This window comes from Oncorhynchus masou, chromosome 18 (genome assembly GCF_036934945.1).
Source record: "Oncorhynchus masou masou isolate Uvic2021 chromosome 18, UVic_Omas_1.1, whole genome shotgun sequence".
NCBI lineage: Eukaryota > Metazoa > Chordata > Actinopteri > Salmoniformes > Salmonidae > Oncorhynchus > Oncorhynchus masou.
This window is the reverse complement of record NC_088229.1, coordinates 112,677-133,996: the sequence shown is the minus strand read 5'-3', so window position 1 is coordinate 133,996 and position 21,320 is coordinate 112,677. Positions and strand designations below refer to the sequence as shown.

Here is a 21,320-nt window from a genome sequence, read left to right as displayed (position 1 = left end):
CCATCGCAATTGGGTTGAGGTCGGGTGATTGTGGAGGCCAGGTCATCTGATGCAGCACTCCATCACTCTCCTTCTTGGTCAAATAGCCCTTACAAAGCCTGGAAGCGATTTGGGTCATTGTCCTGTTGAAAAAACAAATGATAGTCCCTCTAAGCACAAACCAGATCAGATGGCGTATCACTGTTGATTGCTGTGGGAGCCATGCTGGTTAAGTGTGCCTTGAATTATAAATAAATCATATATAAATATATATATGCAGTGCATTCAGAAAGTATTCAGACTCCTTGACATTTTTCACATTTTGTTAAGTTACAGCCTCATTCTAAAATGGATTAAATTGTTATTATTACACATCAATCTATACACAATACCCCATAATGACAAAGCAAAATGACTCTCAGGCCATACGAAACAAGATACTCTGGTCTGATGATACCAATATTGAACTCTTTGGCTGAATTCCAAGCGTCACGTCTGGAGGAAACCTGGCACCATCATTACGGTCCTCGTTCTTATCTTTGCACTTTCCTTCTAAAATTGAACAGAACATAGGCTGTACTAAAGGCTAGTCCACACTGAAGATAGTGCATTTTTTGGAGAGGGCCTATTCAATTTGTTTTCCGGAAGAAGCCTTTGACTCTCCTCCTGAACTTCCACCTTAAGCCTACACAGAACAGCCATTGGTTAGGCAGCACACAAAAACGTTTTTGATCAGCAAGAGCAGAGCATGCCAGGCTCAGACTTGGAATGTCCATTGCGGTGATGCCTAGTTTTATTTACACCATCCTAGCAGCTATCTTAGAAATATAACTTTTCTCTCTGCTTATCCGAGCATACACTTTGTAGTCTATAGCCTATAGGTTATGGATCATTTGATTGAGACCACTCTACAAAGCCTATAGGCACACTTGATATTGCACGCCCAGCAGAGATTCAGAGACGAGGTGCGGCATCGGGCACACATCGATATATAGCCTAATAAACATCTAAGTCTAAAACACTGACAAATATAGAAATGTCACAAATTACATGACCCTCCCCTGGAATAGATTAAAAAAATAGTAAAACCTCCAATTGACAGAAACTGAAAAAGCATGACCCCCATTTTCCTCCAGGTAACACTTCAGTAAATGTAGATTTATCCCTTACAATAGTGCAGGTGGAGATCGAATTTCAACATTAAAACAATGTTGCAAATGTCGGAGACAGACAGCAACGACTATTCAAAATTCCGCTGTTGAAAAGCAATTACGAGCCTTAAAGAAATAGTCTTAAGAGACAATGTCTAGATACTTTTTTCGTGGAAATGAAGTGTATAACTTCTCTAGCTGGGCTGATAAAACAGTGGATTGAGCAGTGAGATGGAACAGAGTAAATAGGTATTTCAATTCATAGATTTAGCAGGTGGTAATTTGTGGAATAGACCACCGTTCAATAATCCCTGACACGATTTGGAGATTTATTTTTCATAAACGACCGTATCATATTCTTTGAAACTACAGCATTTAGCAAAATAGTTTATCAATATGGTTTTAGTACTTTAGGACATTCACACATCAGCTTTGTTCACTTGATTCATTTGTTGACGGTAACTTGTCACACTTCCGTGTGTGATGTTTATGATACATTTTATTGGCCGACGACTTGTGACAGCATCCATGTTCCGAGACGGCTAGCCAATCGACAGTTTCTAAAATCTCACGTGTGTGGCTTCGGCACATAATGTTAGCTGTTTTATTGGCTATTGTTATCACAAGGGTCCGCCTACTTTTAACCCCTTATTCCCGAGCCACAAATGGAGGTGCCGAAGTCTGTCTGAATGATTTTCTATGTATCCACCTGATTGGAGTAGGAATAAGGTAGCTGAGTGGAACCTTTAGGAATATCTATCTCATATTGCTGTCAGATCTTTCGTCCAATTGGAAATTGAGGTTTGAGGAACTTGGCTTCTCTATTCAGCTTTAGCTCGCGTCTTCATCTCTACCTTCGCAGTAAGTTGGCTGACGTTACACAGAGAAATGATACAAAACTAAATTACTCAAGACAGCTTTCACTGTCGGAATGATGATGACTGTGTGTGTACGCGCGTAGTTTAGCGGTTAAAATGGATGTGCCAGTAAAGCCGAGTGGACACGCAGAGGTAATGCGGTCCGGTATGGCGTCCCGGCAACAAAAAAATAAATGTTGGAGTACGCGATGCCGGTAAAGCGTGAGCCTATCACAATTTAATACAACAAAAATATATAGGCTATTATACCATTATTTAACAACTGCATGTCAGACGCATTAAAAATGTGCGAGTTGACTGGAAAACGGGTGGTATAAACCCCACATTGCGTTGTGGTTTGAGGGTAATGTTACAATACAGGTAGGTGTTTTGAATCATGTTTTTTTCCAATTGCGGGTGCATAGTGCACTGTTGGGGTATGGATGTTGAAATTATTTTGTGAGTGGACTAACGTGCGCGGGTAGTCTACAGGAGCTGCTTTGTTTAGTGATTGTTTGACCATCAGATGACTGGTTGTGTTTATGCCACATTAAAAGGCATAGGCCATTAAGTCAATTAAATTGCCAAAAATAGTCTATACATAAATAAAATCATTCAAAATCGGCTACTACACCAGAAAGTAAATACCAAAATATATAATTATTGAGTTGGGACTGTCAGTGAAAAGCAGAGAGACCCAGCCAAGCATATTGCAATATTTAAAAATACTGTAGCAACCCGCACAGACAGCTGTGTGTTATGTGTTAGGCTAGTAGGTGGTTGTGTTCTACACTGCTCAAAAACACTAAAATAACACATCCTAGATCTGAATGAATGAAATATTCTTATTAAATACTTTTTTCTTTACATATTTGAATGTGCTGACAATGAAATCGCACACAAATTATCAATGGAAATCAAATTTATCAACCCATGGAGGTCTGGATTTGGAGTCGCACTCAAACTTAAAGTGGAAAACCACACTACAGGCTGATCCAACTTTGATGAAATGTCCTTAAAACAAGTCAAAATGAGGCTCAGTAGTGTGTGTGGCCTCCACGTGCCTGTATGACCTCCCTACAACGCCTGGGCATGCTCCTGATGAGGTGGCGGATGGTCTCCTGAGGGATCTCCTCCCAGACCTGGACTAAAGCATCCGCCAACTCCTGGACAGTCTGTGGTGCAACGTGGCGTTGGTGGATGGAGTGAGACATGATGTCCCAGATGTGCTCAATTGGATTCAGGTCTGGGGAACGGGCGGGCCAGTCCATAGCATCAATGCCTTCCTCTTGCAGGAACTGCTGACACACTCCAGCCACATGAGGTCTTGCATTAGGAGGAACCCAGGGCCAAGCGCACCAGCATATGGTCTCACAAGGGGTCTGAGGATCTCATCTCGGTACCCAATGGCAGTCCGGCTACCTCTGGCGAGCACATGGCGGGCTGTGCGGCCCCCCAAAGAAATGCCACCCCACACCATGACTGACCCACCGCCAAACCTGTCATGCTGGAGGATGTTGCAGGCAGCAGAACGTTCTCCACGGCGTCTCCAGACTCTGTCACGTCTGTCACATGTGCTCAGTGTGAACCGGCTTTCATCTGTGAAGAGCACAGGGCGCCAGTGGCGAATTTGCCAATCTTGGTGTTCTCTGGCAAATGCCAAACGTTCTGCACGGTGTTGGGCTGTAAGCACAACCCCCACCTGTGGACGTTGGGCCCTCATACCACCCTCATGGAGCCTGTTTCTGACCGTTTGAGCAGACACATGCACATTTGTGGCCTGCTGGAGGTCATTTTGCAGGGCTCTGGCAGTGCTCCTCCTGCTCCTCCTCGCACAAAGGCGGAGGTAGCGGTCCTGCTGATGGGTTGTTGCCCTCCTACGGCCTCCTCCACGTCTCCTGATGTACTGGCCTGTCTTCTGGTAGCACTTCCATGCTCTGGACACTACGCTGACAGACACAGCAAACCTTCTTGCCATAGCTCGCATTGATGTGCCATCCTGGATGAGCTGCACTACCTGAGCCACTTGTGTGGGTTGTAGACTCCGTCTCATGCTACCACTAGAGTGAAAGCACCGCCAGCATTCAAAGTGACCAAAACATCAGCCAGAAAGCATAGGAATTGAGAAGTGGTCTGTGGTCACCACCTGCAGAACCACTCCTTTAATGGGGGTGTCTTGCTAATTGCCTATAATTTCCACCTGTTGTCTATTCCATTTGCACAACAGCATGTGAAATGTATTGTCAATCAGTGTTGCTTCCTAAGTGGACAGTTTGAATTCACAGAAGTGTGATTGACTTGGAGTTACATTGTGTTGTTTAAGTGTTCCCTTTATTTTTTGGAGCAGTGTACTTACCAGTATCCAGTGTCAGCAGGTTTATTGGCATGTCGGACCCGCAATCTGCCAATCACGGAATGCCTAGAATGTTCTGAGTGGGGTTGGGCAGGGAGATGGAGCATTGGAAGTTAAGACCAGGTTTAGCCTTTGTTCTCTCTCTTACGTCTGGGCTTCACAAGAGAATGTCACGGTTGGCTTGTGGGGTAAATTTTGTTTATTAGGCGTGGGGCTACGGACAAACAGTAGCCTGTGTAAAGTTGGGTTGATAAACCGTCAATTCGTAAACTCAACCCTCTGTCTGGACAATTGTTCCTTTATGATCTAGTCAGGTCATTACATTGGTGTCTGAAGTGATCTCCCCTCCCATCCACGACAGTGCGTGTGCTTGGCCGTTGAGCGTGTTCCTGTAAGACGTAGAGTCACAAGCTAGCGTGAGGACGCGCTCTTTGAAAGGAGGGAGTAGTGTAACGACCCTGGGTTTATATTCATGGAAATCGACTCTGCCGGACAAGCATACTTTAGCGCACCGGACCTCGGGCTAGAAGGTCCCTGCTGTTTCTTTACAATACAATGGCGGAACGCAAATTACTGTTGCTGTAAAGAGATGACGAAAAGACTCCAATCTGTCTTTATGTGATCAAATTTCTTAACTTAATTGAGCAAACTAGTAGCCTGTTGTATTGGCACCAGCGGAGAACATTGGCCATATCCCCAGTAGGTGTGCATATTCACGGTCTTTATCATTGGGTCGGTGCCATTTTTTGTTTTTGGTTTTGGACAATACATTCCTCCTCCAGGTTAGATGGAAGTAATTTTCTATTTGTGTCTCCCTTTCTCGTAGGCCTATTATATGGATCAGACAACGTTGTTTTTATTGATCTGTTTGGCAGTGTCAGTTGAGTAGGCTACCCTGTAATTTCTGTAGTAAAACAAAAAAAATCTACTTTAACTATATGATTTTGGTAGAGTTTCTGTCCAAGACAAGTTTGAGATCTGAGATAAAATCCCAACGTCTGTTTACTTGGGGCACGCAACCGTCTCCGGCGCTTGTTTAATGTAAGCGGGACTGAGATGCAATCTGGGTGCTACCGATCTCGTCTTTAACAATCCAGATATTTCCAAACTTTTGATTTTATCGGCACAATCTGCAATGCTCTTGTAGTGTGAGATGTGCAACGACAAGTTTAGCCCTTTCCCACTTGGACAAAAGGAACACCTATGTGAGAATGCTGTTATTTTAATTTTGTTTAACCTTTATTTAACTAGCCAAGTCAGTTGAGAACAAATTCTTATTTACATTGATAGCCTACCCCGGCCAAACCCTGACCTGGGCGACGCTAGGCCAATTGTGCGCCGCCCTATGGAACTCTCAATCACGGCCGGTTGTGATACAGCCTGGAATCACTGAGCTAAACACTAAACACCTCCCTCTGCAACTAGATCCTGGACTTCCTGATGTGCCGCCCCAGGTGGTGAGGGCAGGCAACAACACATCTGCCACGCTGATCTTCATCACTGGGGCCCCTTAGGGGTGTGTTGCTCAGAACCCTCCTGTACTACCTGTTCACCCACGACTGCATATGTAACAGTATAACTTTAGACCGTCCCCTCGCCCATACCCGGGCGCGAATCAGGGACCCTCTGCACACATCAGTCACCCACGAAGCATCGTTACCCATCGCCCCACAAAAGCCGCGGCCCTTGCAGAGCAAGGGGAACTACTACTTCAAGGTCTCAGAGCAAGTGACGTCACCGATTGAAACGCTATTTAGCGCACACCGCTAACTAAGCTAGCCGTTACTCATAGCTAGGCACGACTCCAACACCATCATTAAGTTAGCTGATTACACAACAGTGATCAGACAATGATGAGACGACAGCCCCGTCCGAACAGGGCCCCATTAACATCGACGGAGCTGAAGTGGAGCGGGTTGAGAGTTTCAAGTTCATTGGTGTTCACATCAACAACAAACTATCATGGTCCAAACACACCAAGACAGTCATGAAGAGGGCACGACAACACCTTTTCCCCCTCAGGAGACTGAAAAGATTTGGCATGGGTCCTCAGATCCAGAAACAGTTATACAATTGCACTATCGAGAGCGTCCTGAACGGTTGCATCACCGCCTGGTATGGCAACTGCTCAGCATCAGACTGCTTGGCATAAGGTGCAACAGAGGGTAGTCCGCCCAGTAGATTATGGTGGCCAAGCTTCCTGACATCCAGGACCTACACTATTGTTCAAAAGTTTGGGGTCACTTAGAAATGTCCTTGTTTTTGAAAGAAAGTCAAATTTTTTTGTCCATTTGAAATAACATCAAATTGATCAGAAATAGACATTGTTCATGTTGTAAATGATTATTGTAGCTGGAAACGGCTGATTTAAAATATATATTTTTATGGAATCTACCTAGTCGTATAGAGGCCCATTATCCACAACCATCAAATCAAATGTATTTATATAGCCCTTCGTACATCAGCTGATATCTCAAAGCGCTGTACAGAAACCCAGCCTAAAACCCCAAACAGCAAGCAATGCAGGTGTAGAAGCACGGTGGCTAGGAAACTCACTACAAAGGCCAAAACCAATCCTCTTCTGGCTGTGCCGGGTGGAGATTATAACAGAACATGGCCAAGATGTTCAAATGTTCATAAATGACCAGCATGGTCGAATAATAATAAGGCAGAACAGTTGAAACTGGAGCAGCAGCACGGCCAGGTGGACTGGGGACAGCAAGGAGTCATGTCAGGTAGTCCACTCCTCAATCCTCCTCTCATTAGAAACCCCTTTTGAAATTGTTAGCACAGCTGAAAACTGTTGTGCTGATTTTAAAGAAGCAATAAAACTGGGTTTCTTTAGACTATTTTTTATCTGGAGCATCAGCATTTGTGGGTTTGATGACAGGCTCAAAATGGCCAGAAACAAAACTTCCTTCTGAAACTCGTCAGTCTATTTTTGTTCTGAGAAATGAAGGCTATTCCGTGCGAGAAATTTCCAAGAAACTGACGATCTCGTACAACGCTGTGTACTACTCCCTTCACAGATTAGCACAATCTGGCTCTAACCAGAATAGAAATTGGAGTGCGAGGCCCCGTTGCACAACTGAGCAAGAGGACAAGTACATTAGTGTCTAGTTTGAGAAACAGATGCCTCACAAGTCCTCAACTGGCAGCTTCATGAAATAGTACCCGCAAAACACCAGTCTCAACATCAACCGTGAAGAGGTGACTCTGGGATGCTGGCCTTCTAATTAGAGTTGCAAAGAAAAAGCCATATCTCTGTCCAGTGTCTGTGTTCTTTTGCCCATATTAATATTTAATTTTTATTGGCCAGTCTGAGATATGAGTTTTTCTTTGCAGCACCCTGGAGTCACCTCTTCACTGTTGAAACTGGTGTGTGAACAATATGGTGGAAACTCTCCAGTTACGTTTTCACCAATCCAGTGTTTTAAATGTAATGTAAGGCAGTGAATGAGTGCACACTTCAGTAGAAGGATCGAGAATTGGAACACAGCCCTAGCCTCTATGAAGGGGCAGCTGGTAACATGTCTCTCACTGATTGGCAGATGGCGAAAAGCCCCGTCCGAGCCGCTGGCGTCCCCCACCCCTATTGGCCGCGGGACCTGTCCATCCCAGGCTACGTGGCGAACGATAGGTCAATGCATGAGATCCTGTCCTTCCTCTTCTCTGTGTCGGGTCTCTTCCTGCTGTCCACCTGGGTCCTGACGGGCCGGAAGTGGGCCAGAGATGGCCGTGGTCAGGAGTTCGGGGTGGCCAGGCGGCTGGCTATCTGCTGGTTTGCTGTCTGTGGGTTCATCCACGGGGTCATTGAGGGATGGTTCTCTCTGTACTATGACGTCATCCCCTCAGACCAGAGCTTCCTGTCTCAGCTGTGTAAGTAGAACCTAGTGCTGGAACCCTATGGTAGAACTTCCATTCACTACTAGGACCTCGGACTCTCTAGTAGAACTTAGTACTAGAACCCTCCAGTAGAACCTCCATTCTCTTCTAGAACCCTCCTACTGCAAGAAAAAGGAAATGAGAACCCACAACAAGCAGACTAACTAACAGAATGTTGTCTTCTCTTATGGTCCTCAGGGAAGGAGTACTCCAGAGGAGACAGCCGATATGTCATGTAAGTTGTTTATTTTTACTGTCGTTTTCTTTTTTTATACTGTACAAAAATATAAATGCAACATGTCAAGTGTTGGTCTGTTTTAGCTGAGTTAAAAAACCCTAGAAATCATCCATACGCACAATGTATTGCTCTCAAAGTTTATGCACTCATTTGTGGTGTGGCATATCAATAAACTGATTAAACAGCAGGATCATTACACAGGTGCACCTTGTGCGGGGGACAATGAAAGGCAACTCTAAATTGTGCAGTTTTGTCACACAACACAATGCCACAAATTGAGGGAGCGTGCAATTGTCATGCTGACTGCAGGAATGTTCATCTCTCTACCGTAAGCCAACGTTTATTTTAGAGAATTTGTCAGTATGTCCAACTTGCCTCACAACCACGCGCACCATGTATAACCACGCCAGCCCAGGATCTCCACATCCAGCTTCTTCACCTGTGGGATGGTCTGAGACGAGCCACCCGGGCAGCTGACACAACTGTGCGTTTGCACAACTGAAGCATTTCTGCACAAACTGTCAGAAACAGTCTCAGGGAAGCTCAACTGCATGCTCGTCGTCTTGACCTGACTGCAGTTCAGGGTCGTTACAGATTTCAGTAGGCAAATGCTCACCTTCGATGGCCGCTGGCACACTGGAGAAGTGTACTCTAGATGGATTAATCCCGGTTTCAAACTCTACGGATTTCAACTCGGCGGATGGCAGACAGAGTGTATGGTGTTGTGTGGGCGAGCGGTTTGCTGATGTCAACGTTGTGAACAGAGTTCCCCATGGTGGAGTTATGGCGTGGGCAGGCATAAGTTACGGACAACGAACGCAATTGCATTTTATCAATGGCAATTTGAATGCACAGATACCATGACGAAATCCTGAATCCCATTGTCATACCATTCATCTGTCGCCATCACCTCATGTTTCAGAATGCTAATGGCCTTTGAGCATGTTCGGGATGCTCTGGATCGAAGTGTACAACTGTGTGCTCCAGTTCCCACCAATATCCAGCAACTTCGCTTTTGAAGAGTGGGACAACATTCCAGAATCGACAGCCTGATTAACTCTATGCAAAGGAGATGTCGCACTGCGTGAGGCAAATGGTGGTCACACCAGATACTGAGATTCTCAGATTCAGTGTTTTAATAATCACTTCTACAGGGTTGCAGGCGTGATTGCAGGGTACGTGAAAATCTTAGGCTCCGAGCTCTAACATACAGGAAATAAGTGTGAAAATGGTTATATAAAAACTATAAAAGAGAGGGCTCTGTAGCAGGTGGAATGACCATGAGGGAGCGGCGTGACCAATGAGTGGGGGACCGAGCGCCGGAGAGGATGGCTGCCATTTAATGGGCTCTTAACCAACCGTGTTATTTTTTAAATATATTTTTTTCACATTTTTATGACTTTAAATCAAATTTTATTTGTTACATACACATGGTTAGCAGATGTTAATGTGAGTGTAGCGAAATGCTTGTGCTTCCAGTTCCGATAATGCAGTAATAACCAACAAGGAATCTAACTAACAATTCCAAAACTAATTTCTTATACACAATGTAAGGGGATAAAGAATATGTACATAAAGATATGAATGAGTGATGGTGCAGAGCAGCATAGGCAAGATACAGTAGATGGTATCGAGTAAAGTATATACATATGAGATGAGTATGTAAACAAAGTGGCATAGTTAAAGTGGCTAGTGATACATGTATTACATAAGGATGCGGTAGATGATAGAGTTCAGTATATACGTATACATATGAGATGAATAATGTAGGATATGTAAACATTATATTAGGTAGCATTGTTTAAAGTGGCTCGTGATATATTTTACATCCTTTCCCATCAATTCCCATTATTGAAGTGGCTGGAGTTGAGTCAGTGTGTTGGCAGCAGCCACTCAATGTTAGTGGTTGCTGTTTAACAGTCTGATGGCCTTGAGATAGAAGCTGTTTTTCAGTCTCTCGGTCCCAGCTTTGATGCACCTGTACTGACCTCGCCTTCTGGATGATAGCGGGGTGAACAGGCAGTGGCTCGGGTGGGTGTTGTCCTTGATGATCTTTATGGCCTTCCTGTAACATCGGGTGGTGTAGGTGTCCTGTAGTTTGCCCCCGGTGATACGTTCTGCAGACCTCACTACCCTCTGGAGAGCCTTACGGTTGTGGGCGGAGCAGTTGCCGTACCAGGCGGCGATACAGCCCGCCCAGGATGCTCTCGATTGTGCATCTGTAGAAGTTTGAGTGCTTTTGGTGACAAGCTGAATTTCTTCAGCCTCCTGAGGTTGAAGAGGCGCTGCTGTGCCTTCTTCACGATGCTGTCTGTGTGAGTGGACCAATTCAGTTTGTCTGTGATGTGTATGCCGAGGAACTTAAAACTTACTACTCTCTCCACTACTGTTCCATCGATGTGGATAGGGGGGTGTTCCCTCTGCTGTTTCCTGAAGTCCACAATCATCTCCTTAGTTTTGTTGACGTTGAGTGTGAGGTTATTGTCCTGACACCACACTCCGAGGGCCCTCACCTCCTCCCTGTAGGCCGTCTCGTCGTTGTTGGTAATCAAGCCTACCACTGTTGTGTCGTCTGCAAACTTGATGATTGAGTTGGAGGCATGCGTTGCCGCGCAGTCGTGGGTGAACAGGGAGTACAGGAGAGGGCTCAGAACGCACCCTTGTGGGGCCCCAGTGTTGAGGATCAGCGGGGTGGAGATGTTGTTGCCTACCCTCACCACCTGGGGGCGGCCCATCAGGAAGTCCAGTACCCAGTTGCACAGGGCAGGGTCGAGACCCAGGGTCTCGAGCTTGATGACGAGCTTGGAGGGTACTATGGTGTTAAATGCCGAGCTGTAGTCGATGAACAGCATTCTCACATAGGTATTCCTCTTGTCCAGATGGGTTAGGGCAGTGTGCAGTGTGGCTGAGATTGCGTCGTATTTGGGCGGTAAGCAAATTGGAGTGGGTCTAGGGTGTCAGGTAGGGTGGAGGTGATATGGTCCTTGACTAGTCTCTCAAAGCACTTCATGATGACGGAAGTGAGTGCTACGGGGCGGTAGTCGTTTAGCTCAGTTACCTTAGCTTTCTACAATGTTGCTGCTACCGTCTCTTATGTACTAAAAGAGCTTCTGGACTGGAGGTCGACCGATTATGATTTTTTTCAACGCAGATATCGATTTATTGGACGACTTTTTATTTAAAAAAATTAATGACAATTATAACAATACTGAAAACACTTTTTTGACTTAATATAATACATAAATAAAATCAATTTAGTCTCAAATAAATAATGGAACATGTTCAATTTGGTTTAAATAATGCAAAAACAAAGTGTTTGAGAAGAAAGCAAAATTGCAATATGTGCCATGTAAAAAAAGCTAACATTTAAGTTCCTTGCTCAGAACATGAGAACATATGAAAGCTGGTGGTTCCTTTCAACATGAGTCTTCAATATTCCCAGGTAAGAAGTTTTAGGTTGTGGCTGTTATAGGATTATTTCTCTCTATACCATTTGTATTTCATATACCTTTTGACTATTGGATGTTCTTATAGGCACTATAGGGGCGGCAGTGTAGCCTAGTGGTTAGAGCATTGGACTAGTAACCGAAAGGTTGCAAGTTCGAATCCCCAAGCTGACAAGGTACAAAAATCTGTTGTTCTGCCCCTGAAAAGGCAGTTAACCCACTGTTCCTAGGCCGTCATTGAAAATAAGAATTTGTTCTTAACTGACTTGCCTAGTAAAATAAAGGTAAAAAAAAAAAATAGTATTGCCAGCCTAAACTCGGGAGTTGATAGGCTTTATGTCATAAACAGCTCAATGCTTGAAGCACAGCGAAGAGCTGCTGGCAAATGCAGGAAAGTGCTGTTTGAATGAATGCTTACGAGCCTGCTGCTGCCTACCACGGCTCAGTCAGACTGCTCTGTCAAATATCAAATCATAGACTTAATTATAATATAATAATATAACACAGAAATACGAGCCGTAGGACATTAATATGTTCAAATCCGGAAACGTTTATTCTTTCAGTGAAATACGGAACCATTCTGTATGGAACCGTTCTCCCTACATCTTAATATTGCTGTTACATTGTGCAATCTTCAATGTTATGTCATAATTATGTACAATTCTTGCAAGTTAATTAAGGTCTTCGTTAGGGAGAAGCCAGGCGGCCCAAACTGCTGCATATACCCTGACTCTGCTTGCACAGAACGCAAGAGAAGTGACACAATTTCCTGAGTTAATATTGCCTGCTAACAATTTCTTTTAACTAAATATGCAGGTTTAAAAATATATACTTGTGTATCGATTTTAAGAATGGCATTGATGTTCATGGATGTCAGATCCTCACCAGACATCACGGGCAACATCGTTGCCTATGGGCACAAACCCACCGTCGCTGGACCAGACAGGTCTGGCAAAAAGTGCTCTTCACTGACGAGTCGCGGTTTCGTCTCACCAGGAGTGATGGTTGGATTCGCATTTATCGTCGATGGAATGAGCGTTACACAGAGGCCTGTACTCTGGAGCGGGATTGATTTGGAGGTAGAGGGTCCGTCATGGTCTGGGGCGGTGTGTCACAGCATCATCGGCCTGAGCTTGTTGTCATTGCAGGCAATCTCAACGCTGTGCGTTACAGGGATGACATCCTCCTCCCTCGTGGTACCCTTCCTGCAGGCTCATCCTGACATGACCCTCCAGCATGACAATGCCACCAGCCATACTGCTCGTTCTGTGCATGATTTCCTGCAAGACAGAAATGTCAGTGTTCTGCCATGGCCAGCGACGAGCCCGGATCCCAATCCCATTGAGCACATGTAGGACCATCTACTCACTCCCAGAAATGTCTGGAAACTTGCAGGTGCCTTGGTGGAAGTGTGGGGTAATAGCTCACAGCAAGAACTGGCAAATCTGGTGCAGTCCATGAGGAGGAGATGCTGCATTAAGTACTCCAGTGCTGGTGGCCACACCAGATACTGACTTTTGATTTTGTGAACATTGGGGGATCTGTGATGATCTTTAAATCAAACTTTATTTGTCACATGCCCTGAATACATCTGTTTGCTTACTCACACGCCCTTAACCAACAGTGCAATTCAAGAAGAGTTAAGAAAATATTTACCAAATAAAGTAAAATATAATAAAAAGTAAGACCATAAAATAACAATAACGAGGCTTTATACAGGGGATTCCGGTACAGAGTCAGTGTGCAGGTACAGGTTAGTGGTAATTTGTACATGTATTTAGGGGTGAAGTGACTGCATCGATAATAAACAGCAAGTAGCAGCAGTGTAAAAACAACTACTGTCGTCAGCTAACTTGATGATGGAGTTGGATCTGTGTGAGGCCACACAGTCATGGGTATACAGGGAGTACAGGAGGGGACTGAGGACGCACCCTTGTGGGGCTCCAGGGTTGAGGATCAGTGTGGAGGGGGTAATGTCAGGACCCAGTAGCATAGGGAGGAGTTCAGACCCAGGGCTGTGAGCTTTGTAATGAGCTGATAGGACACTATGGTATTGAAGGCTGAGCTGTAGTCGATGAACAGCATCCTCACATATGCACTTTTTTTGTCCAGGTGGGTAAGGGCATTTTTCAGTGCATTGTCAGGTGATCTGTCAGGGTGGTAGGTGATTGGAGAGGGTGGAATGTGTCGAGGTGGTGACTGGTGAGAGTGGAGTGTGTCGAGGAGGTGATATGATCTTTGACTAGCCTTTCAAAGCACTACTGACACCTTTTTTAAACTATTTTTTTATCCACACCCCTACTTTTTTTATTTTTTATTAAGGTACGGTGTCTGACCAACAGATGCATATCTGTATTCCCAAAATCCATGGATTAGGGCCTAATGAATTTCTTTCAATTGACTGATTTCCTCATATGGACTGTGACTCAGTAAAATCTTTTGAAATTGTTACATTTTGTGTGTTTATATTTTTGTTTAGTAACTGTAGTCTGAACAATTTAATCAACTGCTGAGTGTTCTCTCTCTCCTCCTGTTCAATCACTCTCCTCCTCCCTCATCTCCTCCCTCTCCGTGTAGAGCTGATAACTTCACGGTGTGTATGGAGACAGTAACAGCCTGGTTCTGGGGTCCATTGAGTTTGTGGACGGTGTTTGCCTTCCTGGCCAACAAACCATGCCGCTTTGTCCTGCAACTCATTGTCTCTCTTGGTACGTACACTGATACAGTACCGGGGGGGTGGAAACCCTATGAGCTGATTCTGATCTGTGTGTTTTTAAGGCTGACATTATATTATCTTGTTCCAGGTCAGGTAATCCCTGTCCTGTCTCCAGGTCGGCTGTATGGGGCGGTGCTGTATTTCTACACAGCTCTGTGTGTCTTAACCCCTGTCCTCTGTCTCCAGGTCGGCTGTATGGGGCGGTGCTGTATTTCTACACAGCTCTGTGTGTCTTAACCCCTGTCCTCTGTCTCCAGGTCGGCTGTATGGGGCGGTGCTGTATTTCTACACAGCTCTGTGTGTCTTAACCCCTGTCCTCTGTCTCCAGGTCAGCTGTATGGGGCGGTGCTGTATTTCTACACAGCTCTGTGTGTCTTAACCCCTGTCCTCTGTCTCCAGGTCAGCTGTATGGGGCGGTGCTGTATTTCTACACAGCTCTGTGTGTCTTAACCCCTGTCCTCTGTCTCCAGGTCGGCTGTATGGGGCGGTGCTGTATTTCTACACAGCTCTGTGTGTCTTAACCCCTGTCCTCTGTCTCCAGGTCGGCTGTATGGGGCGGTGCTGTATTTCTACACAGCTCTGTGTGTCTTAACCCCTGTCCTCTGTCTCCAGGTCAGCTGTATGGGGCGGTGCTGTATTTCTACACTGAGCACCGTGATGGGTACAGCCACAGTCAGATGGGTCATCCTCTGTACTTTTGGTTCTATTTTGTCTTCATGAACATCCTGTGGATCATCATTCCTCTGGTCCTCATACTGGATGCATGGAGACACCTACAGCAGGCCCAGACACACACTGACCTGGCCCAGAAGGAGAAGACCAACTGATGAGCAGGGGTGGGTGGGAGAGCAGCAGAGGGGTGGGGGGCTATTCAAAAAATAAAAAATATCAAAGTAGCTAGACGGAGGAAAGTAGATACTTTTAACTCTGATTAATAATAGTAGTGTTTGAACTGACCAAACAAAATAATGTTGATAGATACGCTGTATCATGTATGTGTGGTTTGTATTGAAAAATTTTCATAATTTGGTGGCATTATGCAATGTGAATTTTCCCTTTTTCTAAACTGATTAAACACATGGCGACATGGTGCTTGACTCTTATCTGTTGTGTACCATACATTCAGAAAGTATCCAGACCCCTTCCCTTTCTCAACATTTTGTTTATGTTACAGCCTTATTCTAAAATGGATTGAATTAATTGTTTTCCTCATCAATCTACATACACTACCCCATAATGACAAAGCGAAAACAGGTTTTTAGAAATGTTTGGAAATGTATACATTTAAAAAAACTGAAATACCTTATTTACAAGCATTCAGACCTTTTGTTATGAGACTGGACATTGAGCTCCGGTGCATCCTGTTTCCATTTATCATCCTTGAGATGTTTCTACAACTTGGAGTCCACCTGTGGTAAATTCAATTGTTTGGACATGATTTGGAAATGCACCTGTCTATATAAGGTCTCACAGTTGACAGTGCATGGCAGAGCAAAAACCAAGACATGAGGTTGAAGGAATTGTCCGTAGAGCTCAGTGACAGGATTGTGTCGAGGCACAGATCTGGGGAAAGGTACCAAAACATTTCTGCAGCATTGAGGGTCCCCAAGAACACGGTGGCCTCCATAATTCTTAAGTGGAAGAAGTTTGGAGCCACCCAGACTATTCCTAGAGCTGGTTGCCTGGCCAAACTGCGCAATCGGGGTGAAGGGCATTGGTCAGGGAGGTGACCAAGAACCTGATGGTGTTCTGACAGTTCCAGAGTTCCTCTGTGGAGATGGGAAAATCTCCCAGAACGACAACCATCTCTGCAGCACTCCACCAATCAGGCCTTTATGGTCTCGATAGGTTGTGTATATATTGATATGTAGGCTACGTGTGCCTTAAAAAAAGTAATGTAGTTCTGTTCTTGTCTATTAATGTTCTGTATTATGTCATGTTTTAGTATTTTGTGTGGATCCCAGGAAGAGTAGCTGCTGCTTTTGCAACAGTTAATGGGGATCCTAATAAACTACCAATACCTTTATGGTAGAGTGGCCAGGTGGAAGCCACTCCTCAGTAAAAGGCACATGACAGTCCACTTGGAGTTTGCCAAAATGCACCTAAAGGACTCTAAGTCCATGAGAAACAAGATTTAATGGTCTGAAGAAATACATTTTTAACTTTGGCCTTAATGCCAAGTGTCACATCTGTAGGAAACCTGGCACCATGATGGTGAAGCATGGTGGTGGCAGCATCATGATGTTAGGATGTTTTTTAGCTGCAGGGACTGGAAGACTAGTCAGGATCAAGGGAAAGATGAATGGAGCAAAGTACATCCTTGATGAAAACCTGCTTCATATCGCTCAGGACCTCAGACTGGGGCGAAGGTTCACGTTCCAACAAGACAATGACCCTAAGCACACAGCCAAGACAACGCAGGAGTGGCTTCGGGACAAGTCTCTGAATGTCCTTGAGTGGCCTAGCCAGAGACCGGACTTGAACGCGAAAGAACATCTCTGGAGAGACCTGAAAATAGCTGCGCAGCAACGCCCCCATCCAACCTGACAGAGCTTGAGAGGATCTACAGAGAAGAATGGGAGAAACTCCCCAAATACAGGTGTGCCAAGCTTGTAACATTTACATTTACATTTACATTTAAGTCATTTAGCAGACGCTCTTATCCAGAGCGACTTACAAATTGGTGAATTCACCTTCTGACATCCAGTGGAACAGCCACTTTACAATAGTGCATCTAAATCATTAAGGGGGGGGGGGGGTGAGAAGGATTACTTATCCTATCCTAGGTATTCCTTGAAGAGGTGGGGTTTCAGGTGTCTCCGGAAGGTGGTGATTGACTCCGCTGTCCTGGCGTCGTGAGGGAGTTTGTTCCACCATTGGGGGGCTGCATCTTTATGTAATACATGTATCACTAGCCACTTTAAACTATGCCACTTTGTTTACATACTCATCTCATATGTATATACTGTACTCGATACCATCTACTGTATCTTGCCTCCGCTGCTCTGTACCATCACTCATTCATATATCTTTATGTACATATTCTTTATCCCCTTACACTTGTGTATGAGACAGTAGTTTTGGAATTGTTAGTTAGATTACTTGTTGGTTATTACTGCATTGTCGGAACTAGAAGCACAAGCATTTCGCTACACTCGCATTAACATCTGCTAACCATGTGTATGTGACAAATAACATTTTATTTTTGCTCTGACATGCACTGTCAACTGTGGGATTTTATATAGACAGATGTGTTCCTTTCCAAATCTTGTCCAATCAATTGAATTTACCACAGGTGGACTCCAATCTAGTTGTAATAACATCTTAACGATGATCAATGGAAACAGGATGCACCTGACCTCAATTTCGAGTCTCATAGCAAAGTGTCTGAATACTTCAATAAGGATTTTAGATTTTTTTTTAATACATTTGAATTTTTTTTCTTAAAAACCTGTTTTCGATTACTCATGATGGGGTATTGTGTTTTGATTCCTGAGAAGAAAAAAATCAAATCAGTTTTAGAACAAGGCTGCAAAGCAACCAAACGACGTAAAGGTCAAGGGGTCTGAATACTTTCCGAAGGCACTGTACCATTTTTTATGTCTAAGTCTCTACCTTCATCAAATGTAAAAAACACAATTTCAAATTTTGCTACATAAGACCGTCGGTCACATATGAATACGCACCCAGGCGAGCCAGAGCAAGGGCAGGCAAAGTAAAAAACATGGTGCGCACCGGTCTGTCATCTGAATCTCTCGATGTCTTGACTCGCAAATTCACAAAAGTAGCCTAAAGTTCACATCTTTCTCAGGTTTTATTTAAAATTGCACAACTTCACCCAGGCCTTTATAGCCCATCATCTAGTTAGGCTATAATGAGGAAAATAATGTTTCGTGATAACTGAACTGTGATTTGAATTTTGTCCATAAAAAAAAAAAAAAGTTTCAACGTGCATACGGCTAATAACAACCGTCCCCTAGACTTATGCCTCTTCTTTTATTCTACCCCCTTAGCCCTCACCTACGAACCTGGCCATTCCTTCCACGCCAACTTCAGTTTTTAAACAGTCAGAGACTCAATTACAACAAAGTGTTTTAGGTGTCCTCCGCAGTCCTGAAATATGGCCCTACCCTCACTATGCACACACACACGGCAGGGTTTCCATTAGGAAAATGCAGCACCGGACATTTGACCAGCAGCATTTTAATTTAATGGACCAATATACATTGGGTGCATGATTGGGATGTCCACCCAGGGTGCTCAGAATGACAGAAATCACCTTAATATTATGGTTCTTTGTCTTAACAGAACATGCACCTGCGTGCGTCCTTCTTACCAAATTTCAAAGCACATCTTCAGAAGAAGCCAAGAAGACGAGTAACAAACAGCAAAATTACTAGCCTTTGTCAATCTAAAATCCCCCATAGTAGAAAGGTTTAAGGTAAGCATACTCGTTAAGCCAACTTGCATTTGTTATTTGTTCTGTTATTTAATGTTTCAACTAATTCATCTGGTTGTTATATTCATTATTTTATTATAAACCAATTCACATGATTTATTATTAAGTTATTGACAATGTGTAAGTTCCCACTCATGGCCAGTCTCAAAGCTGAAAAAAAAACCCCGTTGGCTTTGAGGCTACCCTCAGATAAACACCATACCTAATAAGACTCGATGCTGTAATTGCTGCCAAAGGTGCTTCAACAATACTGAGTAAAGGGTCTGAATAGTATTTCTGTTTTTTGTTTTTAATAAATTGTCTAAAAACCTGTTTTTGCTCATTATGAGGTCATTATGTCTGTAGATTGAGGATTTAAAAAATATATATATATATTATACAATAAGGCTGTAGCGTAACAAAATGTGGAAAAGTCAAGGGGTCTGAATACTTTCCGAAATGCACTGTGTCTAGTTGGATATTCTATGTGCTGATTAACTCATCATGAAAGATTGAAAAGTTTAAAAGTTTGCAGGTTAGCTGTGTGGAGCTAACGATAGTGCAGCAAGGATGGAAAAGGAAAATTGTGAGAATAGACCACTCTCTTGTTGGTGCACACACCAACTATATCACCAACAACAACAAAAATGGAACCACCCAATATAAAATACAATATAAAAAAGTATAGTTGACAATTTACAAACAAATTATTTAAAGACATTAATACAAATATTGTATTGTATTTTTATTCAGTAATGTCAGCTATGTGACATCATCTGATTTTGAATTCAACTGTTCATCTTCACAGTGCAGCTGTAGACCTCTAATTCCTTCTCACAGTCGTTTTCAGTTGGCTACCGTCATATGTTAGCCATAGTTAAGAGGGTGTCGATTAAGGGATAAATTCTATTGTCCCCAACTATTGTATGGACAATTTATTTTTTACATGGAATGGCTGGATGGAAAGGATGAAGTTAGGGTTAGGGTTATTCTGTCTGGTATAGTCAAAATTCATCCTTCCAGCGTGGCAATCGTCGCCTCCACGTTGAAATTAGCCCTTTTATACGTATGGACACCAGTCCTCACGTTGTCGGGAACACAATGTTAATTTAGTTTGGTTGTGGTCGTTCAACGATTCACAACCAGAGCTCACGCTGTGGTTGGCTTAGTTCGCTGTGAATTGGGTCACAGGGCTCTTACAGAAATATAGAAAAGGGGTTGGCTCATAATTTCCAACCGATGCCTATTCATGTGGGCGTGGATGCCTATTCATGTGGGCGTGGCCACTGATTGAGCATATTTTACTTATGAAATCAATTCTCTTATTTTATTAACTAAAATTACATTTAATCTCTTCACAAATAGTTTCATATTTCAACATGTAATATTGTACAACAATTCCATGTGAATCTTTCCAAGATACAGTTTATGTCGTCCTATTATAAGTAATCATGTCTCAGACGACAACTGATCTGACATCATATTCACGTTTCCAAAACTGCAAAGATATTGTCTGTGAGTGCCACAGAACTAATGCTACAGGCCAAACCAAGATTACATTTCATACAGGAAGTGAGACAGATTTTGGAGGCGCTGTGTTCCAATGTCTCCTTATATGGCTGTGAATGCGCAAGGAATGAGCCTACACTTTCTGTCGTTTCCCCAAGGTGTTTGCAGCATTGTATTTGTAGGCATATCATTGGAAAATTGACCATAAGTGACTACATTTACCAGGTGTCCTCTCGGTGTCCTCAGTCAAAACTATTGCGTAATCTCCAGGTGCGTGCATTTTTCCATTTTGAACAGAGGAGAAACCAAACTGCAACGAGTGATTTATCACTGAATAGATATGTGAAAAATACCTTGAGGATTGATTCTAAACAACATTTGCCATGTTTCTGTCGATATTATGGAGTTAATTTGGAAAAAAGTTTGCGTTGTAATGACTGAATTTTCTGGGGTTTTTCTTAGCCAAACTTGATGAACAAAACGGAGCGATTTCTCCTTCACAAATAATCCTTTTGGAAAAACAGAACATTTGCTATCTAACTGAGTCTCCTCATTGAAAACATCTGAAGTTCTTCAAAGGTAAATGATTTTATTTGAATGCTTTTCTTGTTTTTGTGAAAATGTTGCCTGCTGAATGCTAGGCTTAACCTCTTGATACTCCCCACCCCGGATTCGGGATCGTGAATAAAGCCTCAGGCTCATTAGCATAACACAACGTTAACGATTTCTGAAAATCGCAAATAAAATG

The 21,320-nt window shown here is 43.6% G+C and overlaps 1 protein-coding gene across 3 annotated transcripts; it reads left to right on the top strand.

Annotated features, from left to right (window-relative positions):
- The first annotated feature begins 1,770 nt into the window (after nt 1-1,770).
- On the top strand, nt 1,771-15,715 carry ebp (EBP cholestenol delta-isomerase). Of its 3 annotated transcripts, none has more exons than XM_064921948.1 (5): nt 1,771-1,859; nt 7,892-8,219; nt 8,424-8,460; nt 14,487-14,617; nt 15,238-15,715. In XM_064921948.1, the coding sequence occupies exons 1-5, from the start codon at nt 1,830-1,832 to the stop codon at nt 15,450-15,452; spliced, it is 741 nt and encodes a 246-aa protein (XP_064778020.1). In that variant the 5' UTR covers nt 1,771-1,829; the 3' UTR covers nt 15,453-15,715. The 3 variants fall into 3 exon arrangements, with proteins under 3 accessions (XP_064778020.1, XP_064778023.1, XP_064778021.1); XM_064921951.1 differs by lacking the exon at nt 15,238-15,715 and adding an exon at nt 14,954-15,090; XM_064921949.1 differs by having other exon boundaries at nt 1,782-1,991.
- The last annotated feature ends 5,605 nt before the right edge of the window (nt 15,716-21,320 follow it).